Here is a 23,664-nt window from a genome sequence, read left to right on the forward strand (position 1 = left end):
CTCTGTTCACTTATTTACTCTCACAAAGTCTGAACACTTGAGTAATTGTCCAAAAAGTCAGTAGACGGACCCCTTAGAAGAGAAAACAGCCCAATAACTGCAGCTTCAAATACCAGCAGCTCTTCTGTATACAGATGTTTCCACAGTGTAGGTGTTTCCAACAGACGTAGTGCAATTAGTGGCTAACGCGTTTAAACAATGGCCCCTTCAGGAACGCAAACAGACGGGCAGACGTGTTCCTTCATTAGCCGAACCCTCTCCAGCAGTAATTACACTGAAGTAAGCGCGGTTAAAACTCGCACCGTCCCCATTATTAACAAAAGCCTCTTGATAAGGGACATCTCTTTATTCGCCCTCGCTCTGTATCTCTATATCATAAAAGAGAGCTTTAAAGTGTTAATTCGGCCGGCGTGGAACACACATTGTTGAAAACGGGATGAGTTATTACCCGGACCGGATCACAGGCGATCTGTGAAGTGGAGGAGGCCCTTACGTCTCCATCTGAAAAACACTGGCCCTAATTGTTTTGTTTCAGTCTATTAATCTTAAACAGTGCCACAGAAGAAAGGATTTCTCCCGTGATGAATAGTGGGACATTCCAATTCCCACTTAATAGCAATTAATTTTCTGATACCAGTGCAAGTTTGGCTAGTTTTAATTAGTTTGCGAGGGAGAGGAGGGCGGGAGGGGGCCTGACGAGGGGCTGACTAAATACATTCTCATCAAAGGCGAAACGGGGCAGTCAGGCCGACCCCTCTTGAAACCACCGCGCCTTTAATTTCCTATTTACACTTTAAAATAACTCATTAGCATAAGTCCTGTGCGCGCGCACTCGCGCACCCCTCCCCCCGTCGTACGCGCTAAGACAATGGCTCATTTAAATCAGGTCACTCTATTATCTCGCCAACTTTTTCCAGGAACGGCGCAATCCTTTCTTCTGTAATGGCGTATTTAGCATGTTTAATGGCTCTTTTTCCTTTTAACTGTCCTTTCATCCATGAACTAAAGCCATGAGAGACAAAAGCAGCTGTTTGGTGCAGGTTCACACTAATTCAGAGGAGTTACACAATATTTATATGCAGAATAGTCATTAGACTGCGTTTGACGACTCTTTAGACAATTAAACTGACTGAGCTAAAGAGAAAAGATTTTTTACTTTTTTCTTTTCTGAACTTTCTCTTTTCCTGCCAGCCGAGCAAGAGTTGGAGTTTCGGACGGGCGTTTCTGCAGAGGAACTAAAATTATGGATGAATGCAACCAGCTTAGAATAAGACCCAAAACCAAGTGCCCAAGAATCCAAATGAGGCTGAAAATATCAACGTATTTGATGTTGATTTTTTTTTGGGGGGGATCTTTTCTCTTAAATAATAATTTTTTTTTTTTTTTTTATGCACAGATAAACTGAGGGACCTCCTAAACTGCATTTGGCTGCAGTTAAAAAAGAAAAAAAAACTGAGGCTGAAAAACTAAACCGTATCACTTCTTCTAGATTGGAACCAGCACTGAGTGCATATCACCTTCAGTGGCGGTTAAAAGTGGGTAAATGTGCTGGATTTGGAACAAGGCCTAAGTGTGCACTGAGCCCTCACCTTCCAGAGCCTGCAGGTACTCCATGTGCAAGGCGTTACTTCCTGCTCCGGTGGAGGACACGGCAGAAGGAATGATGTCAGCGTAGGGGCTTCGGTGACCTGCAAGCAGCGCCATCTGATGGTAGTATTCCGCCGTGGTCAAACCGGTGTGTGGCGCTGTACGGCACAGAGCATAGAGAGCATAGAGAGAGGAGAATGAAGAGCAAAGAGAACAAACTGTAGTCAAGCTGCAAAATCCAGTAGTAATGTGGTGGTTGGTTAGTGTAGTGGGTAACACCTCTGCCTTGTAGACTGGGGTTCAATCCCACCTGGGTCAGCCCTCTACACTATACCAACAAGAGTCCTTGGGCTAGACTCCTAACACCACCTTTGCCCACCTGTATAAAATGATCAACTTGTAAGTCGCTCTGGGTAAGAGTGTCTGCCAAATGCCGTAAATGTAATAAACACCACGCTGTTATATTTTCACCCTTAAGTCCTCCTGTTCTGCATCTTTTGGTGTTTTCCTGCTCGGACACACCTGATCCAACGAGTAAGCTGAGTAATACGCGCCGACGTGGACGTGGAGGTGTAGGAGCAGGGAAAACAATCAAATGTAGTAAAGCAGAAAAATTCATCCATAAATTAGAGAATTAGAAAAGACGCCATTTGTCTCAAAGTGTTCAGGGCTCAATCTGGTAACCTGCTGATCATTTTGAAGAGTTTGTAAAAAAGGCCAAACAATAAAGATGGACTTATATGTCGCCGTTGTCAGAACAAAACCTCATATCTCCATTTTTTTGACTTTCAGTTTTTGGCCTGATTTGAAAATGCCTGTTGTTCTTTACATTGTGTGCAAATTTCATGATGAATGGACCAAAAGAAACGGCTCGAAGCGACTTTGAAAAAATTCGGGTTCCATTGACTTCCATTCAAAGTAGAGCATGCTTTTTCCTTCTCCTGTAAAGTTTCTTCAATGCACAAACAGTGTAAACATCCCCTCAGAGGTTCTACAGTGGTTCTAAGGTCTGATTGTGGAGCTTAAATCAGTTCCTCCAGGTGAAAAGTTGGTATTTATTCCTTTTCATAACCGAATGTTTTAAAACAGAGCAGTAGAGTAAAAGCCTGGAGGCGAGGCGAGGCAGGGTGTGTGGAGTCAGTCCAGCTTAGAACAGATCATTTCAGTGGATTATGGTTCCGTTATGTTCCCTGACTGGGGATGGGGATGGAGCCTTGAGGGTTCCACCCCAGTGAAGAGAGGAGCACTGCCCCTAGTACCTTTATTTCTTTGATGGTGCACTGAGAGGTTGATTCCTTTGACCATGACAGGTTTAACGGGGTCACCTATGAGAATGAGTAAGCTGAACGGGGGGCTCCAGGCCACGAGGGGTGAGTGGGAGTGGGGTGTATGCGGGTAATGAACAGTTAGATTACAGATCAGGCCGTATGGATGTGTTTGCCGAGAAGAGAGGCAGCAGGGTGTTATCGGCCGGCGCAGCGCTCCACGCGCGCTACATCGTCTCCCCTCGCACTGCCAAACTTAAAACTCCATTTAAAAGCAAACGGTCCAAATCTGCTCAGATCTGCATGCATAAAACAACAGCGGCTCTCTCTCTCCCTCTCTCTATCTCCTCCACTGCCTCTCCTCCTCTCACTCCCCCCATTTTACCCATACAAACACACACACACCCCGCATCGCTCTCTTTAGCTCCTTCCACCGCATCCTAAAAATAAACCTCTGGCAGCGTGTTAACCCTATGCAAATGACACTACCAAGAAAAAAGACACAGAAAATAACCGGAGAGCGAGAGAATGAGGCAGAGAACAGACTGACACAGTGCTTCTGGATGCAAATGCAAAATAACAACAAAAAACACAAAGTGTTCCAGCTAATTCCTGCCTGTCCCCCCCCTCGTTTAAAAGGGAAAGGAATAAAGAGTAAATAAATAAATAAACAAAGCAGGAGGGCGGGAGGAGGAGGAGGGAGGGGGGATGAAAGGATGTAGATGGAGGCCCCGGCCTGTACGCGTGGAATATGCGTCTCGGATTGGTTGTGTGAATGTAAAGGAGAAATTCCAAATTAATTCGACTCGGGTATTATGTCTTTAAGTGGAGGGGGGTGGGGGGGGGAAAGGGGGGGATGGCGCTTCCTTAATTGTCCCCGTTGTTTCTGCCTCGCTCCTCCGTCTTCTGCGCTCAGATAGGGTTTTATGGAGAGCTCTAAACGGAGCTGCCGGCGCCGGAGGAGCGGGTCAGGCCGGGGGTGGCACGCTGGCGTTGTTGGCAGGGAGCGAGATGATCTGTGTGCCACCGCAGCCACGGGGCATTCCCTCAGTGGGGAGCGGAGAGGAGCGAGGGAGCGCGGAAGCACAGAGGAGGAGAGGAAAAGGAGAGGAACAAAAATCCCACCCATGCTCACTGCACCCCCTCTCTCCAGCTCGGCTCTCTAACAGAGAGCCTGAAATAAAGGCAGCGTTTCCGAGGCGTTGGGCATAATTGATTTCCAGGTGTCCATCATCACCTATGCCATAAAATCAGATTCATATTTTAGTTTTTTCACTGTTGGAAAACTGCAGCTACCCTTCGCACAGTTACACTGCAAAACGTGGTGTCCTGTCAAGTAAAATGTTGAGATTGATGTTTAAAGTCTATTTTGCCTGATTTTATTAAGTAGTATAATTTTTTTTCACTATAGTTGCAGATGATTTTGCTTTTTGTAGAATTGAACTTGAAACAAGCACAATTATCTGCCACTATAATGAAAAATATCACTTAATAATATGATCTAAAACAAGCAAATAATGTCTAGAAATGTATATTATCTTAGTATTTTTATAGCATTTTATTACTATTATTATATTATTTTATTACTATTTCATAGCATTTTATTCCAATTTTATACTATTTTATAGCATTTTATTACTATTATTATACTATTTTATTACTATTTTATAGCATTTTATTACTATTATTATACTATTTTATTACTATTTTATTGTATTTTATTACTATTATTATACTATTTTATTACTATTTTATAGTATTTTATTACTAATTTTATACTATTTTATTACTATTTTATATCATTTTATTACTATTTTTATACTATTTTATAGTGTTTATTCATTGACCCGGCCAATGAAGCTTGATTCTGATTCTGATTCTGAAATAAGGTAGAAAATCTTATAATAAGTGCTCAAAATAGGAAATATTAAATATATGGACTAGATTTAAGATCATTTCATTTGCCAAGATCCCATTTTTTGCTGTGTAATATTTCATGACGAGCGACAGAAATGCTCCAAAATGACCTGCACTGCAAAAAAATGATGTCTTGGCAAGTGAAAGTACCTTAAAATGATCATAAATACACTCAACATATCTAAGATTGCTCGTTGTAAAATTGTTGGAAGCTCATTATAAGATGATCTGACTCATTTCCTGACATGTGTTCTTGTTTTGAGTGATTTCAGTGAGTCAAACCTACAGTGAGTCTCACTATATTGGCAGATAATATTACTCGGTGTATAAAATGTGCAAAATGATCTGCCAGTATACACTTTTAAAAATAATGGTTCTTCAAGGGTTCTTTAGTAAAGAAAATGGTTCTGTATAGAAGCATGAACACTCAAAGAAAGGGTTCAACCATGTACAACACATTCTCCAACCATTTAACCAGGCAAAGAACCATTTAAGCATGGAAATTGTTCTATACAGAACTCTGGCTCTGAGAAGAACCATTGCCTTTACTAAAAACACTTGAAGGATTCCTTTTAAGAGCGTAGAACCTTGGGCATGCTGAAATCATCCGTTCTTCAGATCGATGGACAATGCTATAGAATCTTTTTGGAAAGGGTTCTATACAGCACCAAAAAGGGTTCTGCTTTAGTTACAATATCAGGCTTGTTACAACAGAAGAACTATTTTGAGAAAGGTTCTAGATAGAACCATCTACAGCACATTCTCTATCAAACGGGGCTGTTGGACTGGAGGGCAGGGAACCAGCCTGGTGACCGGAAGGTCACTGGTTTGATGGTTGAGGGGTCCTTCAGCAAGACACCTAACCCCCATCTGCTCCCTGGGGACTGCGGATTGGGCTGCCCACCGCTCCGGGCAAGTGTGCTCACTGACCCCTAGTGTGTGTGCTCACTAGTGTGTATGTGGTGTTTCACTGCACGGATGGGTTAAATGAGGAGGTGAAGTTTCCCCGTTTGTGGGACTAATAAGGGTTTCTTATAATCTTAATCTTAATCTAACGAACCATTTAATCATACAAAGGGCTCTTTGAGTGTTCATGGTTCTATATGGAACCATGTTACTAAAGAACCCTTGAAGAACCTTCATTTTAAGTGTGTACACTGGTAGAAATAAAGGGACCATGCAGGTACGTGATTCATTCACCAAGGTACAAACAGTGTAAACGTTCCCTCAAAGGCGAGGCGGGGTGTGTGGAGTCTGGACAACGTAGAGAATATCATTTCAGTGGATTCTGGTTCAGTTATGTTCCCTGACTAAAGGTACTGAGATGTACCCCTGAGGGGACCACCACAGTGACAAGAAGGGTACTGCCCCAGTGACAGTGTGGCAGCTTTTCTTCTGAGAGTGCACGGAGATCATTTGACTTACCAAAACCACTGAAACAAATAAAGATGTCCAGAAATCAGTTAAATAATCTCATAATAAGCTTGTAACAGTCAAACAATAGAAATATTAGAAATGTGGACTACATTAAAGAGCACAAACTGCCAAGAAATCATTTTGCAGCATAGAAAACAATCGTTTTACTTTGACTTCCATTGCAAGTTAGCATTTTCTTTCTCCTTTAAGTTCTGAAAAATATGAGGTTTTGTTCCCGGCAGTGACAACATTCAGCTTGACGAGAGAATGTTTGGCTGATTAATGATAAAATTCATGAAATTGTTCATGTCCACTGAAGCTGTCGCACATATTTCACCTCTCACCCTCCAAAATGTGTCCTAAGTGGCTAATGAGCACCTCGTTTAGTTAGGCAACGCCCACTGAAACAACACAGACTGGAACAGTCTCTGCGCCTGTTGATGTACGTCAGTCTTAATGGGTTTGGATCAAAAGGCCGCGGGTATAAATGCCCTCTAATCTACAGGATAAGCTGAAGCTGTGAGGAAGGATGTGGCTCTTGGCTCCGATGCCAACGACTTTATTTTTCCTTTAAGAGAACAGATAAAGGTTACGACCGATTGTGCAACAAACCGACTGGGGAGTTGCACTAAAACACGCTGTGGTCCGCTTTACTAATCAAAACCTCTTACGCTGCTATCGGTTTTATGTAGTCTGTCCACCTCACAGTCCAAAAAAAGCATGCATCCTAATCCAAACAGTGTAGTAATGAATTAGAGCACAGCAGCGATGCTCTTAGGGTGCTGCCACGGCTGCACGGCCCCTTTGGCTGGTCTGCCAGACTGTAAAAGTCAGCCTGATGTGGGATGGAGCCGCGGTTCGATACAGCGGTGATTATCTGCGGCCTCTGGGAGGAATCTCCGATTGGCCTCCTTCAGTAATTGAGCTCCAGGCTTCAATTAAAGCTCCACGGCTGAGCAGCAGGCCAAGAGGCCGGCGCACTGCGGAGGCTCTTTAAAAACAGCAGGCTCCCGCCAAGCCTGTAATTGATTTCCCAATCTGGCTCTGTGCGAGGGACCCGAGCGGCTCCCTGCAGGGCTCGCGGAGCGTCCCACTTCCTCCTCCTTCGCTCCCTCTGTCTCGCGCCCTCTGCCCTCGAACCTCAACCCTGGCCTTGAACCTCCGCCTCGCTCTGACTCTGAACGTGACCGCTGATTCTTCCTCCAGAGGCACTGACAAGAGAGTGGGATCAAAGAGAATGACCCAGGCAAACGATCCGCCTGCAGGATCCCTCCTCCGCAGAGAGGCTGAGCGAGTGCTGGCAGAGCGTATGGTTATATAAGGGTCTGCTCGACTCTGAACCTTGTAAGTTGTCATGGCTTTTCGCTCGTTTTTAAGACACTCCAGGTCAGCTCTGTCATGTTCAATCCCCCAAAGGCACACCTGCAAAAAAACCTGGAGGCCCGGCACTTCGGCTTAATATCCCAGTTGTCACGTAGCTCCTATGGTTGGGGTCCACGAAATAAACCTCGCTCTTAGTGGGACAGAACGAAGGGACGGCCCCTGTCCACTCCACAAAGTCACAATATTAAAGCGTCTTCTATTGTTAAAATATCAGGCTTCTTTCATTTTCCTTTAATCATGCAGAGGGTTCTATGACTGTATATAGAGCCATGTTCTTTACTAAAAAAGCTTCGAATTTCCTTTAAAGTGTGTAGTGAGATAATTTGACTTACCAAAACTATGTAAAATAAATAAAAATGCACAGAAATAAGTCATAAGAATAATAAGCTTACAGCAATCTTAACATTAGAAATATTAGAAATTGAATTTAAGATCACTAAAATTGCCAAGATGTCATTTTGCTGTGTGAAAATAATTAGATCTTTTTAAGTCTTCAATCTAGTCGACATCAAATATTCTCATTTTTAGATTGTTGTAAGCGTATTAAAAGATGAATAGTCTTATTAATAGATGGTTTTGGCTTGTTTGAAGTCATTTTATTAAAAGAAATGGTCTCACTATAGTAACAGATAATTTTACTTATTTTAAGAAACAGGCCAATGATAAATGATAAAATTACTTTTATTACAAACAAGTAAAAATCATCTAGAAATAATCTGAATAATCTTACAACATTCATGCAACCGTCTCATAATGAGAAATGAGATATTTAGACACTTAAGCTGATTTCGCTTGTTAAGGTATTTTGTCCAGTGCTAATGTCATGGGCAGCTGATGTCTGAACCATTTTAGTAAATGCAAAGCACAAAAAATCTTTCTTAAGCTCCAAGAACCTACAATCACTGTGCAAAGTACCCCCTGGTATTAGGGGGTCCCATGTTCGCTGGCTACTCTAATGTTGCTAAATCAATCGCCATAGTGGCACTGATTAGTTGAACAATTGTTCAGTGTGAGGAATGAGGAACTCTTCACTCCAAACTGTTGGGAAACTGGGCGAGTTTTCAGGTTTTCAGATCTGCTGCAGCTCATTGGAAAGTTTTTCAGAGGAATCCAGGTTACAGTTACAGTTTCTAGACTATAAAGGACCAACTGGGTGAACCGGTCTGCTACAGCGCCCCCGTGAGGCAGAGCAGTGCTGCAGCTCTAGTTAAGACCACCAGAGACAGAAGAGAAGCTGATTGTGGGGGAAGCAGATAAACGATGAGCTTCACTGAATCTGGATTTGAGTGTCACATAACAGGAGAAAGATGCGCTGCATTGCAAATTTGTGTGTAATAATGTATGAGAAACAATCAGTGTGTCGGTCATATTGGCACTATTTTGTGTCATTCTTTGTACATTTAATGTTTAAAGCTGACTTATCAACACTGTCAGTTTCTCAAAAAATAACGAGCTCTAAGAGGAGTTAGTGTCCATGCAAAAGAATGTTCCAAAACCATATGTGGGGAGGTTATGATCCCTGCTATAGGGTGCCTATTAGAAGGAATTTCTGAGGCCCCAGAATGGGTCCCTGAGGTACTCACCATCTGCAGGACTGAGTCCCCTGGCTGCAGAAATCATGGAGAGCGAGGGGCTGCTGTGAAGGGAGCGGATGTAGTCCATGTAGGGGTTGATGTATGGGTGTGGGGGGTTAAAGGGCGACTCCGCACCGACCGATGGGTTCCGGTGGGGCGAGATTCGGATGACAGAGATATCGGAAAACGCAGGGCTGCCTGCCAGCGCAGGGGGCCTGGATAAAAAAAAAAACAAAACAAAAACAGAGTAAAAGAAATTAGCATTGCAGGGTGTTTTTTTTTTGCTTGCTTTTTTTACACAGACTATATTCAGACGTCTTAAAATGTTCAGCTTTCATTTGCCTCCTAATCTTCCACTTTAGTTTGTAAGGTTAAATTGGGATACAGAACCTAAGCACAACGCATACATTTGGACTGAAGCGCGAAAGGAAAAAGAGAGCTCAGAAGAAACCGACAAAAGCTCGGCATGTGCTCTATTCACTCCCGCTCTCTGCTCCAGGTCTTACTTCTCCTCAGAATGGAGCAGGAACTGGAGCAGGAAATGAATGGTGACACTATCTATCTGCCTCCATCTGCGGGGCCAAATCTCGGAGCAAGAGGGAGGGAGAAAGCCCGAGCTAAATTCCAACTGTTCCCCTCGCAGACATTTCCGAAGATCAAAGCCAGCTTTCAGCGCTGCGTCTTAATCAGACAGAGACGGCCAGGAATTCTCATCGCTACCCACAGTGCCTTGCGACTCTTCTTGAGTCGACTAGTTCTGGTTTTTGCAGACCTGTAAACCTGCAGATACTATTCAACCCTTTTTTTCAGCGATTCTTCCAGTTCTTCTCATCATTTTAAGGCAGCGCTGAGATGTTATGCACTTTTAGTGATGGCAGGTTTGCTCACGTTGGAACGAAGAACCGATCTCATGGTTAGAAAAGCAGCACAGGCGGTACTTCGCCAAATAAACACAAATCGAACTGCCAAGTTTGAAACAGGCCAGAGCTGCTTGTGCTCAGTGTCTGGTTGCACCAGCTCTGCATTCAAACATTCAAAAGCTGGTTGTACCGTAAGTGTTGACTAAGTTCAGGTTTATCATCACTAAATCAGAACGAGCTGCACCACAAACTAGTTTTAAGATTAAGAGACCCTTATTAGTCCCACAGTGGGGGGATTTCACCTCCGTGTTTAACCCATCCGTGAAGAGAAACACCACATACACTCGAGTGAACACACACACTAGGGGGCAGTGAGCACACTTGCCCGGAGCGGTGGGCAGCCCAATCCGCAGCACCCCGGGAGCAGTTGGGGGTTAGGTGTCTTGCTCAAGGACACCTCAGCCATGTGCTGTCGGCTCTGGGGATCGAACCGGTGACGTTCCGGTCACAGGGCCGGTTCCAGCCAATGACTGCCCCAATTGCTGACCCCCTGTAGATGCTCTACAGAGACGTAAATCATTAACAAACTTTTCCGGTGACGTTCAGTTGATTACTAACAACATTATGGTTAGGGTTAGCAGTACGAGTAGGTTTTACCTTGAGGTTAAGCTTAGGGTTAGGATTAGGGTTTAGGGTTAGATTTAATATATTCTTTCTAAACTTGAAGTTCAGTCGAATTTAATAGATATTTAGTTGAACGTTACTTAAAGGCCAACCAAACACTTACAAAACACCTACAACGGACCATCCAAGTAACACTCAACTTCACAATCAGTTGCTTTTCATGACTGTTCAGTTGAATGTTACTCAAAGATACACTGAACATTTACAAAGAATGTAGAGTGGACCATCCAAATCGAGTGTTACCTTGTCGTTTGCCAGTTTTTGACTTAATTTCAAAGTTCTTGTGTTCTTATATATTGTGTGTAAGTTTTATGATGGATGGAAAAACAGAAATCATCCAAAATTGCTTGGGAAAAATTCTGGTTCCATTGACTTGCATTGAAAGTAGAATATGTTTTTTCCATCTCCTGTAAAGTTGGAGACACGAGGTTTTGATCCAACAGTGTGTTGCTAGTAAAGACATGACTTACTGATTTACGGTGTGACCAAATGTAGTAAAAGGACAGTTTAAACTAACGAGTCTAACTGAGGACCCAGGAGACTTTACGCACAAACTTAAGTATAAACTTACGCAAAAACCGGTGCAGCACAGTCCCGCTTACTGACCAAAATTCTTCAACACTCTACAAAACGTCCACCTGAAAGAAATTACACTTTAAAGTATTGCCAGCTGTCCTGCACAAAAGCAGCCTTGACCGAGACGTAAAGGAGGACAGAAGAAAAAGCGCGAGAAAGATAAAGAATGAAGCAGGGAGAGGCAGAAGGAAAGGGAATTGTCCTGTGGAGAAGTTTGTCTTGAAGTGACCTTGGAGAGAGTCAAAGGACCGGAAGGACCCAATTATACCCCAAAGCTCGTCCCCTCCACCCGTTCCCCTGCCAGTCTCTGGAGTCCACTCCACGGTCTTCTAATGAAAACCCTCAGCCCTGCACTAATGAAGGAACTGCCGTGGAAACAAAGAGGACAGATAAAAAAGCTCCTCTACTTCGCTGCTGAAGGATTTTCAGCCGTTGCCAAAAGAAGAGAGCTGTTTTTTTAAATGCTTGGGTACATGTTGTGTTTGTTGTGTCTAAAAAGTGTTGACGCAGGATCGGAATCTCTCTGGCGAGGACATGAAAGAAAGCTGTTGGTAGATAAGCCGAGAGCCGATAGAGAGAAATCATGATGATGAGAATGACCATAACACTGCTATGGTCTTCATGTTGTGGGAAATGAGGTCATGGGAGAGAAAAACACTTTGTGCAGCGACACTGATAGAAGGCATCCTCAAGGAAGCTCAGCGCGCTCGGAAAAAAGACGGTTCTTCAAGGGTTCTTTAGTAAAGGAAATGGTCCTACATAGAACCATGAAAACTAGAACTCTTTCCATGCTTAAATGGTTCTTTGCCTGGAGAAATGGTTCTTCAGACTGGTTCTATATCGAACCTTTTGGAACAGGGTTCTTCTATTGTTATGCTCTTAAAAAAGATGGTTCTTCGAGGGTTCTTTAGTAAAGGAAATGGTCCTACATAGAACCATATAAACTAGAACTCTTTCTATGCTTAAATGGTTCTTTGCCTGGAGTAATGGTTCTTCAGACTGGTTCTATATCGAACCTTTTGGAACAGGGTTCTTCTATTGTTATGCTCTTAAAAAAGATGGTTCTTCGAGGGTTCTTTAGTAAAGGAAATGGTCCTACATAGAACCATATAAACTAGAACTCTTTCTATGCTTAAATGGTTCTTTGCCTGGAGTAATGGTTCTTCAGACTGGTTCTATATCGAACCTTTTGGAACAGGGTTCTTCTATTGTTATGCTCTTTAAAACGATGGTTCTTTGAGGCTTTCTAGTAAGGAAAATTGTTCTATATAGACTCTCAACACTCAAAGAACCTTCTGTGTGATTATCTGTTGTTATGCTCTTAAAAAAAGATGATTCTTCAAGGGTTCTTTAATAAAGAAAATGATTCTATATAGAACCATGACAACTAGAACTCTGTGCATGCTTAAATGGTTCTTTGCATGGTGAAATGGTTCTTCAGATGTACAGACGGACAATGTGTTGTACATGGTTCTATAAAGAACCTTTTTGAAAGGGTTCTTCTATTGTTATGCTCTTAAAAAAGATGGTTCTTCGAGGGTTCTTTGGTAAAGAAAATGGTTCTATATAAAACCACGAACACTTAAAGAACCTTCTGCATCATTGAAAGTTTGTGTCATAAAAGGCTCTTCAAATTGATGGAAAATGTGTTGTATATGGTTCTATATAGAGCCTTTTTAAAAAGAGTTCTATTGTCATGCTCTTAAAAAGATGGTTCTTCAAGGGTACTCGCATAATAGTTTCTTTGTGTCATAAACAGATCTTCAGATTGACGGGAGTGCGCAGGAATGTGCTACAGATGATTTGATATAAAATCCTTTTGAAAAGTGTTCTAAACAGCACCCAAAAGGGTTCTTGTAACATAAGAAGCTTGATGCCGGAACAATAGAAGAACCCTTCTGGATTGTATATAGAACCATATACAACACATTCTCCATCAATCTGAAGAACCATTTCATAGTGCAAAGAACTCTGTAACCGTGCAAAGGTTCATGTTTCTACATAGAACCATTTTCTTTGCTGAAGAACCCTTGAAGAACCAGTGTATAGTGCCCATGTATACCACGCTCGGAGATAAATGTACATTTACACAGAGATAAAGGCCCACGATCCCATTTGGCCTGCAAAAGTATTTTAGGTTTCTATTAATATCAGCCCGTTTCACAGTGTGCCGCACTACAGTCCCCAGCATGCACTGCAACGCAAAGAAAGGATGGGAGCAGTTCAGGCAGACAGGCAGGTTTAAAAGACTGAGAACATTCACATTTTCAATATTTCAAGTATTCATGTCATTTTTCTTGGTCTACTACAAGTGCCTGTATTTCACTGTTGACGTTTCTGAATCCATCCATCCAGTTTCTAAGCCGTTTCTCCGTCAGGGTCGCGGGGGGGTCGCTGGAGCCTATCCCAACGGTCATCGGGCGGAAGGCAGGATACACCCTGGACAGGTCACCAGTCCATCACAGGGCAGACAGACTCTCACACACTCACACCCAGGGGTAAGTTAGCACATCCAATTGGCCTGACTGCATGTCTTTGGACTGTGGGAGGAAACCGGAGAACCCGGAGGAACCCCACGCAGACACGGGGAGAACATGCAGACTCCACACAGAGAGGACCCCGGTCACTAAAGCCTGAGTAGACTGATAAATCAATGTGATCGGTTATTAATCTCAGTGTTACTGAGCTCTGCTAAAGCCTGAGTAGACTGATAAATCAATGTGATCGGTTATTAATCTCAGCGTTACTGAGCTCTGCTAAAGTCTGAGTAGACTGATAAATCAATGTGATCGGTTATTAATCTCAGCGTTACTGAGCTCTGCTAAAGCCTGAGTAGACTGATAAATCAATGTGATCGGTTATTAATCTCAGTGTTACTGAGCTCTGCTAAAGCCTGAGTAGACTGATAAATCAATGTGATCGGTTATTAATCTCAGCGTTACTGAGCTCTGCTAAAGCCTGAGTAGACTGATAAATCAATGTGATCGGTTATTAATCTCAGTGTTACTGAGCTCTGCTAAAGCCTGAGTAGACTGATAAATCAATGTGATCGGTTATTAATCTCAGCGTTACTGAGCTCTGTTAAAGCCTGAGTAGACTGATAAATCAATGTGATCGGTTATTAATCTCAGTGTTACTGAGCTCTGCTAAAGCCTGAGTAGACTGATAAATCAATGTGATCGTTTATTAATCTCAGTGTTACTGAGCTCTGCTAAAGTCTGAGTAGACTGATAAATCAATGTGATCAGTTATTAATCTCAGCGTTACTGAGCTCTGCTAAAGCCTGAGTAGACTGATAAATCAATGTGATCGGTTATTAATCTCAGTGTTACTGAGCTCTGCTAAAGCCTGAGTAGACTGATAAATCAATGTGATCGGTTATTAATCTCAGCGTTACTGAGCTCTGCTAAAGCCTGAGTAGACTGATAAATCAGTGTGATCAGTTATTAATCTCAGCGTCACTGAGCTCTGCTAAAGCCTGAGTAGACTGATAAATCAATGTGATCGGTTATTAATCTCAGTGTTACTGAGCTCTGCTAAAGTCTGAGTAGACTGATAAATCAATGTGATCGGTTATTAATCTCAGTGTTACTGAGCTCTGCTAAAGTCTGAGTAGACTGATAAATCAATGTGATCGGTTATTAATCTCAGTGTTACTGAGCTCTGCTAAAGTCTGAGTAGACTGATAAATCAATGTGATCGGTTATTAATCTCAGCGTTACTGAGCTCTGCTAAAGTCTGAGTAGACTGATAAATCAATGTGATCGGTTATTAATCTCAGCGTTACTGAGCTCTGCTAAAGCCTGAGTAGACTGATAAATCAATGTGATCAGTTATTAATCTCAGTGTCACTGAGCTCTGCTAAAGCCTGAGTAGACTGATAAATCAATGTGATCGGTTATTAATCTCAGCGTTACTGAGCTCTGCTAAAGTCTGAGTAGACTGATAAATCAATGTGATCGGTTATTAATCTCAGTGTTACTGAGCTCTGCTAAAGCCTGAGTAGACTGATAAATCAATGTGATCGGTTATTAATCTCAGTGTTACTGAGCTCTGCTAAAGCCTGAGTAGACTGATAAATCAATGTGATCAGTTATTAATCTCAGTGTTACTGAGCTCTGCTAAAGCCTGAGTAGACTGATAAATCAATGTGATCGGTTATTAATCTCAGTGTTACTGAGCTCTGCTAAAGCCTGAGTAGACTGATAAATCAATGTGATCGGTTATTAATCTCAGTGTTACTGAGCTCTGCTAAAGCCTGAGTAGACTGATAAATCAATGTGATCGGTTATTAATCTCAGTGTTACTGAGCTCTGCTAAAGCCTGAGTAGACTGATAAATCAATGTGATCGGTTATTAATCTCAGTGTTACTGAGCTCTGCTAAAGTCTGAGTAGACTGATAAATCAATGTGATCGGTTATTAATCTCAGTGTTACTGAGCTCTGCTAAAGCCTGAGTAGACTGATAAATCAATGTGATCGGTTATTAATCTCAGCGTTACTGAGCTCTGCTAAAGTCTGAGTAGACTGATAAATCAATGTGATCGGTTATTAATCTCAGCGTTACTGAGCTCTGCTAAAGCCTGAGTAGACTGATAAATCAATGTGATCGGTTATTAATCTCAGTGTTACTGAGCTCTGTTAAAGCCTGAGTAGACTGATAAATCAATGTGATCAGTTATTAATCTCAGTGTTACTGAGCTCTGCTAAAGTCTGAGTAGCCTGATAAATCAATGTGATCAGTTATTAATCTCAGCGTTACTGAGCTCTGCTAAAGTCTGAGTAGACTGATAAATCAATGTGATCGGTTATTAATCTCAGTGTTACTGAGCTCTGCTAAAGTCTGAGTAGACTGATAAATCAATGTGATCAGTTATTAATCTCAGCGTTACTGAGCTCTGCTAAAGCCTGAGTAGACTGATAAATCAATGTGATCGGTTATTAATCTCAGCGTTACTGAGCTCTGCTAAAGTCTGAGTAGACTGATAAATCAATGTGATCGGTTATTAATCTCAGTGATACTGAGCTCTGCTAAAGCCTGAGTAGACTGATAAATCAATGTGATCGGTTATTAATCTCAGCGTTACTGAGCTCTGCTAAAGCCTGAGTAGACTGATAAATCAATGTGATCGGTTATTAATCTCAGCGTTACTGAGCTCTGCTAAAGCCTGAGTAGACTGATAAATCAATGTGATCAGTTATTAATCTCAGCGTTACTGAGCTCTGCTAAAGCCTGAGTAGACTGATAAATCAATGTGATCGGTTATTAATCTCAGCGTTACTGAGCTCTGCTAAAGCCTGAGTAGACTGATAAATCAATGTGATCAGTTATTAATCTCAGTGTTACTGAGCTCTGCTAAAGTCTGAGTAGACTGATAAATCAATGTGATCAGTTATTAATCTCAGCGTTACTGAGCTCTGCTAAAGCCTGAGTAGACTGATAAATCAATGTGATCGGTTATTAATCTCAGCGTTACTGAGCTCTGCTAAAGTCTGAGTAGACTGATAAATCAATGTGATCAGTTATTAATCTCAGTGTTACTGAGCTCTGCTAAAGCCTGAGTAGACTGATAAATCAATGTGATCGGTTATTAATCTCAGCGTTACTGAGCTCTGCTAAAGCCTGAGTAGACTGATAAATCAATGTGATCGGTTATTAATCTCAGTGTTACTGAGCTCTGCTAAAGTCTGAGTAGACTGATAAATCAATGTGATCAGTTATTAATCTCAGCGTTACTGAGCTCTGCTAAAGCCTGAGTAGACTGATAAATCAATGTGATCAGTTATTAATCTCAGCGTTACTGAGCTCTGCTAAAGCCTGAGTAGACTGATAAATCAATGTGATCAGTTATTAATCTCAGTGTTACTGAGCTCTGCTAAAGCCTGAGTAGACTGATAAATCAATGTGATCGGTTATTAATCTCAGCGTTACTGAGCTCTGCTAAAGCCTGAGTAGACTGATAAATCAATGTGATCGGTTATTAATCTCAGTGTTACTGAGCTCTGTTAAAGCCTGAGTAGACTGATAAATCAATGTGATCAGTTATTAATCTCAGTGTTACTGAGCTCTGCTAAAGCCTGAGTAGACTGATAAATCAATGTGATCGGTTATTAATCTCAGCGTTACTGAGCTCTGCTAAAGCCTGAGTAGACTGATAAATCAATGTGATCGGTTATTAATCTCAGTGTTACTGAGCTCTGCTAAAGTCTGAGTAGACTGATAAATCAATGTGATCAGTTATTAATCTCAGTGTTACTGAGCTCTGCTAAAGCCTGAGTAGACTGATAAATCAATGTGATCAGTTATTAATCTCAGCGTTACTGAGCTCTGCTAAAGCCTGAGTAGACTGATAAATCAATGTGATCGGTTATTAATCTCAGTGTTACTGAGCTCTGCTAAAGCCTGAGTAGACTGATAAATCAATGTGATCAGTTATTAATCTCAGTGTTACTGAGCTCTGCTAAAGTCTGAGTAGACTGATAAATCAATGTGATCAGTTATTAATCTCAGTGTTACTGAGCTCTGCTAAAGTCTGAGTAGACTGATAAATCAATGTGATCAGTTATTAATCTCAGTGTTACTGAGCTCTGCTAAAGCCTGAGTAGACTGATAAATCAATGTGATCGGTTATTAATCTCAGTGTTACTGAGCTCTGCTAAAGCCTGAGTAGACTGATAAATCAATGTGATCGGTTATTAATCTCAGTGTTACTGAGCTCTGCTAAAGTCTGAGTAGACTGATAAATCAATGTGATCAGTTATTAATCTCAGCGTTACTGAGCTCTGCTAAAGCCTGAGTAGACTGATAAATCAATGTGATCAGTTATTAATCTCAGCGTTACTGAGCTCTGCTAAAGCCTGAGTAGACTGATAAATCAATGTGATCGGTTATTAATCTCAGTGTTACTGAGCTCTGCTAAAGTCTGAGTAGACTGATAAATCAATGTGATCGGTTATTAATCTCAGCATTACTGAGCTCTTTTAAGGGATGATTAATCTAATAATCTCTGCAGTAGTGGTCGTGTTTGCAGGTGATAAGATTAGTTTTTATGTATTCTATTACAGCACATACAAAAATAAACATATACCTTTTCCAGCACTCATTATCTGCACCCTCTTGTCCCACCTCATTAATTTGGATGAGTAGCGAGGTCTACAGAAGCTGAACACCTACACATATCACGTCAGTAAATACAATGAAGAGTGTTCTGCACCCCCAAACACACACACACACACACACACACACACACACACACACACACACACACACACACACACACACACACACACACACACACACACCACATAAGCATCCATGAAGAATGACTGTCTGTCTTTAAAAGGCAATGACCTCAATAAACACGACGTTCATTTATCTGATATCACGACACTTTACTACGAAATCAATACCTGCAATAGCAGCTTTTACACAAGCGTGAAATCGATGGCCTGGCGGCTGCGACAAGAAAAACCCTCGCTGATCTATAGCTGAAGGAAACTGTTCTCTACCTCGACCACAAAATCACTAAATCTCCATTCACAGCCCAGAACTAACAGATCATCTTATCCCTTTAACACTGAGGCAACAACCAGCCTTTTGATCAACTGTTCCTCATTTAATAATACGACTTCTCAAAGCTGCTGTAACATTTACGTCTTTTAGGATGTAGAGAACAAGACGACCTACACTTAAAACTATAATGCATTGACTTTACTTGAATAAATTCTACCACAACAAAACAATCATTGGCAAAAGTAAATGAACTGAGAGGAGCCGTTTCTGTCTTTCTGAGAGTGAAGTCATGTCGTCACTATTGGGATGAAACCTTGTGTCTCCGCTTTCTTATAAAACCTTCATACATTTACTTCTATTATAAGTCAAGATTGTGGAAGTTCTGATTCAACATTGCGTTCCGACAGCAATGAAAATAAGAGGAATATGCGATATGAACATATAATAAGTGTACATTACCATACACTACCATGGAGAATAGTATACAGCACACAATATACAATAGGAATCTGCACTTCTGCCGCATTTTATTGTTAATCTAACAAAGCAAATCCATAACAAACCCTCGGTGGTCTGGATTTTGTTTTTGTCACAGCACTTCATACTCCTAATTTAACTTTGAATCAAATTTTTAATGCAATTTCTTCACTTCTACAATCGTTTTCATCTGTCTTTGTTACTTTTTGAATCTTAAAGCACTTTGAATGACCGCAGTGCTTCGAACAATGACTGCAGCCTCTTGCTTCTCTTACACAGTGATAGAAAACATGGCAGGACACAGGAAACCTGGCAGCCGATGCAGAATTCTTCGGTTCACTCATGTCACTCCACTGCTACGGCCCCTTCACTGGTTTTGTTGTAGCTGCACCAGAGTTAAAACCGGCCTCACCCTCCTGGATGGCAATGGTCAACCAACTGTAAGTACAGCTCAGCTTGACCCGCCATCCTTCAAGAATCATGAAGACAAGCATGACAACTCTTCCCTTTCCTGGAGCCCAGGTGGTGGAAATAATTCAAATACAGCATATGCTACAATTTCATTGCCCCCACATTAAAACCCTTTCCTGCATCCCTGCTTTTATAAGTCACAGCAAATGTAAACATTGAAATGTCGTAAATACTCTGGGGGCAGATTTCAGCGCTTTAAAGAGGACAAAGGGCAAAGTCTCTGAGTGAACCAGTGAGACGTGAGAGCGTTAACACTTCTTGTTTTGGACGGCGAAGACAGATGAAGCTTTCTGCCTTTTCTCTTTATTCCGGAGAGGCTGCAGTAGTTTTGCTGTGGTTGCGCATTTCAGGGCTGGAAAGGAGCGAGAGACCGACGCAGCCCAGAAGAGTTAGTGAGTTAGCAGGCATCGCCGTCGGACTGCCATTGCCGTGACGATGATTAGGCCTGTCACACCTCGGCTGCTGGGACAGAGGTTGCAAATGACTTGCATGGTGCTTCCCCCCCCCCCTTCGTTTAGCAAGAAGCCGAGGTGCTCGATGGCCCACTGCAATCAAATGAGGACCTGAGAGAGGAGCGCGATAAGAAAGGGAGGAAGGACAGCCTGATGGAGCCACCTTTCATGTTTCACAACGAACCCTGTCTCACTTAACGTCTCGTTAGCATCGGTGCAGGCCTGTGTTTCCTATCACTGTGTAGAAGAAGCACTGCTGCCTTTATCGTTGGATGCACTGAGTTCCCGGGTGAGCTTGTGCGCATATCCGTAAGGCATTCTCATCACTGAGGGATTAAGATTGATCTGCTTCGTCACAGTAACAATGTTTTGACAAAGATTGGTGATTTTTTTTTCCCGTTCACATTTGCTTAAAAAGATCAGCTCAAAACACCCTGAGCATCAAAAATGAGACATAAATAAAACCTTTTCTTTACAGGACTACTCATCACGATATGGATACCTTACTGATTTTTTTTCTATGTCAGACGTGAGAGAAAGAGAGAGAGACAGAGAGAGAGAGAGAGAGAGAGAGAGAGAGAGAGAGAGAGAGAGAGAAGACAGGAGATTGAGAAAGAGACAAAATGAGAGGGAGAGAGAGGGAGAGAGAGAGAGAGACAGAGAAAATGAGAGAGACAAAATGAGAGAGAGAAGGAGTGAGAGAGAGAGAGAGAGAGAGAGACAGAGAGAGAGAGAGACAGAAAGAGAGAGAGAGAGAGACAGAGAGAGAGAGAGAGACAGAGAGAGACAGAGAGAGACAGAGAGAGAGAGACAGAGAGAGAGAGAGAGAGAGAGAGAGAGAGAGAGAGAGAGAGAGAGAGAGAGAGAGAGAGAGAGAGAGAGAGAGAGAAGACAGGAGATTGAGAAAGAGACAAAATGAGAGGGAGAGAGAGGGAGAGAGAGAGAGACAGAGAAAATGAGAGAGACAAAATGAGAGAGAGAAGGAGTGAGAGAGAGAGAGAGAGAGAGAGAGACAGAGAGAGAGAGAGACAGAAAGAGAGAGAGAGAGAGACAGAGAGAGAGAGAGAGACAGAGAGAGACAGAGAGAGACAGAGAGAGAGAGACAGAGAGAGAGAGAGACAGAGAGAGAGAGAGAGAGAGACAGACAGACAGAGAGAGAGAGACAGAGAGAGACAGAGAGAGAGAGAGAGAGAGAGACAGAGAGAGAGAGAGAGAGAGAGACAGAGAGAGAGAGAGAGAGACAGAGAGAGACAGAGAGAGACAGAGAGAGAGAGACAGAGAGAGAGAGAGAGAGACAGACAGAGAGAGAGAGAGACAGAGAGAGAGAGAGAGAGAGAGAGAGAGAGACAGAGAGAGAGAGACAGAGACAGACAGAGAGAGAGAGACAGAGAGAGAGAGAGAGAGAGAGAGAGAGACAGAGAGAGAGAGACAGAGACAGACAGAGAGAGAGAGACAGAGAGAGAGAGAGAGAGAGAGACAGAGAGAGAGAGAGAGACAGAGAGAGAGAGAGAGAGAGAGAGAGAGAGACAGAGAGAGAGAGAGAGAGAGAGAGAGTGGAAGAGAGAGAGTGGAAGAGAGAGAGAGAGAGAGTGGAAGAGAGAATGCAACATATGGAAACCATTTCCTCTCCCTCTCTCTCTCTCTCTCTCTCTCTCTCTGTCTGTTTATATAGAGTCCTGTGTCCACTCTGGTCACATGTCTTGTGTCTCTGTGTAAACACACTCAGAGATGATGGTTAAATAAACAGACCAGAGTTTAACGTGTTTGATGTGTGAATTTGAGGACAATATGAATCTTCAGTTGTTCTACTGCAGGAACAGCGTCACCACAACAGAACTAAAAACATCAGCTCCTGCTCCAACACTGCGCTCTCGCACCGCACACAGCCAGTGACACAACGCAGAACCTGTTACCATCATCACGGTGAATCACGTCATCACACGCTCCTCTCAGTGCATCACGGCAATCTGAGGCGGTACGGACTGGATGCTGGCCCATAATGCCATTTTTACCCATTCTTTTTTTTTCATTATTTTTGCAAATGTTAGAGCTGCACTACGTAAGATTTTGTTGTTAAAACATGAAGAAGTGTCATTACTGAGTGAGGAGAATATCAACAGGCTAAAATATGGTGAGGGTGAGATGCTGCGAGTCTTCACACAACGTCACACAACCAGACACAACCAGGCTGCACGTTTCGGCCTCAAAGCATCTCCAAGTCAGCATCATACTGATGAAGTTGTGATGACAGTGGTAGGGAATTCACTCACATCCTCAGAAGACGCTCCTTCACCGACTTCTCTTTTGAGCGATTACATGTTTTTAAATGCGATTACACGTTTCCACCAGAGGGGGCTCCAGATCTCACCCAGTGCAGCTTTTAATTAAACAAATCCCTGCATTCAGTTTTGGAAAGGCTGCTTTTTATGTGGCACACTCTGTTTTTTGGCAGTTGTTCCTGACACACCTCAGAAAAACTACCCTTAAATGCATCACGAACACACTGCCAGGTATCGTGATGTTATGCTTGTGTGATATCGCCCACCCCTCTAAAAAACACCATCACCCTTTTTAACCACACACACTTCAGCCTGCCTAAGGACAACAGCAGCAGCTCAGGGCCTGCAGTCAAAGAAGAGAGAGAGAGAGAGAGAGAGAGAGAGAGAGAGAGAGAGAGAGAGAGAGAGAAGGTAAGGAGTGAGTGAGTGAAATGAGAGACAGAGAAAGAAAAAAGAGAGGGCAGAAGAGGGATGGCCCCTGACAGCGGAAACAGCAGCCCCTTTAATGCCCCCCTTCACTGAGATCAAAGAAACACAGCAACAGGAGAGAGAGGGGGGGAGAGAGAGAGAGAGAGAGAGAGAGAGAAAAGGAGAGAGAGAGAGAGAGAGGAAGAGAGGCAGAAGGACAGAAAGAGAGAGGGGGAGGAGATAGAGAGAAAAGGCCATTGTTTTGAAGCTGATCTCTTCCAGAGAAGCTCGTGCTCAGACTCTCAGGTGGACCTGATCTCCTCATCCGAGGCCTTTGTGCCGACGCTGAGATACACGCCTTCATTAACCCCTTATAGTCCCAGACTTATTACACACTCAGGCTTATTACTCACTATGCAGTAACTACAGGGACTACAGTGCAACCTGACCGAGCGATTCCTAGCCTGTAATAACGCCTTGGACTGGCTGGTGATTCCTGGCCATTTAAAAAGGGAAACATACCAAATATTCTGAAATTATAAAATTTATACAATTTTTATACATTTCCAAAAAAGTGGGGACATTGTGCAAAATGGAAATAAAAACATAATGAAATGATATGCAAATTATTTAAACCCTTAATTAAAATTTCATATATAACAGACAGACAGACAGACAGACAGACAGACAGACAGATAGATAGATAGATAGATAGATAGATAGATAGATAGATAGATAGATAGATAGATAGATAGATAGATAGACATGATTCTATAGTAGAAATCACTGCACAGTCTTAGCA

General features: G+C 42.4%; 1 protein-coding gene across 1 annotated transcript in view; it reads right to left on the minus strand.

Annotated features, from left to right (window-relative positions):
• The window catches only part of gli3 (GLI family zinc finger 3), a 241,308-nt gene that overhangs the window by 53,431 nt on the left and 164,213 nt on the right, over window positions 1-23,664 (minus strand). Inside the window, exons 5-6 of the mRNA XM_037534197.1 lie at window positions 9,152-9,357; window positions 1,590-1,745 (exon numbers count right to left, since the gene is read on the minus strand). Of these exons, the coding sequence (XP_037390094.1) occupies window positions 1,590-1,745; window positions 9,152-9,357 (362 nt within the window). The remainder of the gene's footprint in view (window positions 1-1,589; window positions 1,746-9,151; window positions 9,358-23,664) is intronic.

The sequence above is a fragment of the Pygocentrus nattereri genome, chromosome 24 (assembly GCF_015220715.1).
Source record: "Pygocentrus nattereri isolate fPygNat1 chromosome 24, fPygNat1.pri, whole genome shotgun sequence".
Taxonomy (NCBI): Eukaryota; Metazoa; Chordata; class Actinopteri; order Characiformes; family Serrasalmidae; genus Pygocentrus; species Pygocentrus nattereri.